This window comes from Propithecus coquereli, unplaced genomic scaffold (genome assembly GCF_000956105.1).
Source record: "Propithecus coquereli isolate 6110/MARCELLA unplaced genomic scaffold, Pcoq_1.0 Scaffold228, whole genome shotgun sequence".
NCBI lineage: Eukaryota > Metazoa > Chordata > Mammalia > Primates > Indriidae > Propithecus > Propithecus coquereli.
Window position 1 is genome coordinate 3,546,010 of NW_012147819.1, and position 2,130 is coordinate 3,548,139.

The 2,130-nt window shown below is 36.9% G+C and overlaps 1 protein-coding gene across 1 annotated transcript in view; it reads right to left on the bottom strand.

The window, feature by feature from the left end:
* Window positions 1-2,130, bottom strand: part of ASIC5 (acid sensing (proton gated) ion channel family member 5) — a 55,950-nt gene that overhangs the window by 31,496 nt on the left and 22,324 nt on the right. Inside the window, exon 3 of the mRNA XM_012645257.1 lies at window positions 468-705. Coding sequence (XP_012500711.1) covers window positions 468-705 — 238 coding nt within the window. The remainder of the gene's footprint in view (window positions 1-467; window positions 706-2,130) is intronic.

Genomic DNA, 2,130 nt, shown 5'->3' on the forward strand with positions numbered 1-2,130 from the left:
GAAAACAGGATTTTATGTATTATGAGTGAATATATACTATATCTGTTATATATAATTTTCACAGTTAAATGCTGGGGTCCTCTTATTTTCTATAGCTTCTAATGCAATATCACAAGCATAAAAACAGATGGCTCCTTAATGATGACAAAAATGCTATCTTGGAATAGGCTGTTGATGAATGGAAAGAATTAAAATATCTTCTTATGTTGACTTTTTTGAAGATTATGATACAAGAAAGGCAACCAAAGATTTCTGTTTCCTATTTTTTCTTATCTAACTTTTTGAAAGAGGAAATTTGTCTCATGTACATTCCATACCCCTGATATCATAAGGCTGAGCTAGTGAAATACAATCTTTGAGAAAATTTAGATTGATTCTCCATAGGAGTAAACTTTATCTCAAGGCAAAATAGTACAATAAAGTATCTTATTATATTGATTATATTTGAAGAAATATCAAATCATTACCTTTGGACCACATGGGATTCCAAAAAAGTCACAGTCCAACAAAGTGTTACTGTTGAGATAAAACCCATTGTTCCTGATAAATTCTGCAATGCTGAAGTTTTGGTGACTTTTAACAAAATCAACAGCCTCTTTAGAGTCAGTGGAATTGGCATTGATGTCCTGACGATGGAGGACTTTGGACGCAACATGCCATAAGAAATAAATAAGACTGAATTTGGCTACAGCATCTGTTTGGAACCTATTAGTAGGAATGAAGGCAATAGTTAGAATAATAAAAACTTACAATTATCTACAAGACAGAGACCACACATCTGGATGCTATCAGCTTCTTCTTATCTCCTACACTCTCTCTCATGTACATTCAAGCAAAATTGGTTCCTAAGAGGTCTTTGACATATTGTGCAATTTATCTTATATTTGTACATATAGTTTCATTTACCTGGAATACTTCCTAGATCTTGGTCTGGGTAACTCCTAATGGATCTTCAAGACCCAACTTAAAGGAAGAGGTGTGAATGCGTAGTTGTTAAAGACATGCATTTAAAAGCCAAATTTCCTGTGAGTGGCTTTGTTTTGCGTCTGCTTAGCTAAGCTGGAACTGTATTTCCTGGCTGTCTAATCCTTGTATGTATCTGGTTATACTCTGAAGTTTACTGTAGCACAGAAGCTGACATAGTTTACCCACATTGCAGTTCATCGGCTCACTTGGCTTGCTGATTAGGGCAGCAGCCAAGACCATAGCTCCTCCAGCTCCTGTCTGAGCTCCTTAGCCTTTAGCTTCTTCAAATCCTGGGTTAGTGAGATGGCAACCTGGTGAAGGTGCCATCTATCCTGCAGGTCGCCCTCGCCATCAGGATTGGAGGTAGTGATAAAGAGGCAGACATTTCCAGCTTGTATTTGTTTCCCCAACTTCACGTTCATTTTCCCTTCTGCTGCTGGCCCTGCTGACTTGAATCCCAGCACCAGGAACAGAGGCAATAGACTTGCAAAGATTGTGCAAGCAGCTCGCGTTATTGAGCGGGGCCTGATCTCTATAATACCCCTATATCTCTGCCACTCATAGTGATTCTGTTTCCAGTCAAGCCTAATTGTTACTCCCACTTAACGGTGTGACAGCAAATTTTTGCATCTCCCTGGGACTTAGTTTCCTTACTTGTAAAATCGATGTATGTTAATATAACCTACCTCAAAATGTTATTTTGATAATTACATTAATTATATTTTCCTAAAGCATTTAGAAAGGTGCCTGGAATATAGTGAGGGTTAGATAAGTATTCATTAAATAAATGCCTCATTAGCGTCAAAGCATTTTCTGGCAGTCAAAGCAGAAGTGATCTATTTAATCCAACCACTGTATTACTTTCTAATCCTTCATTTCTTCTTTTGCTGAGCAATGTCTGCTTTGCATTATGTATGGTTCTTTATTTTGCATATCTTACATTCCTTTCAAAACATGATCAGTACTTTCATATTTTGGATATTATAAATTTTGAAAATGAAAAAATGTTCTCTCTTCATATTGGCTGCTAGAAAGCATAGAACAGAATGTGTAGTCCACGCTTGGTGGCTGTATGGGGTATGTGGTCTGTGTCTCTTGCCTGGACCTCCTCGATGTCCCAGATTTTATTTTCACTTTATATTACATAAGTTTTACTTATACATA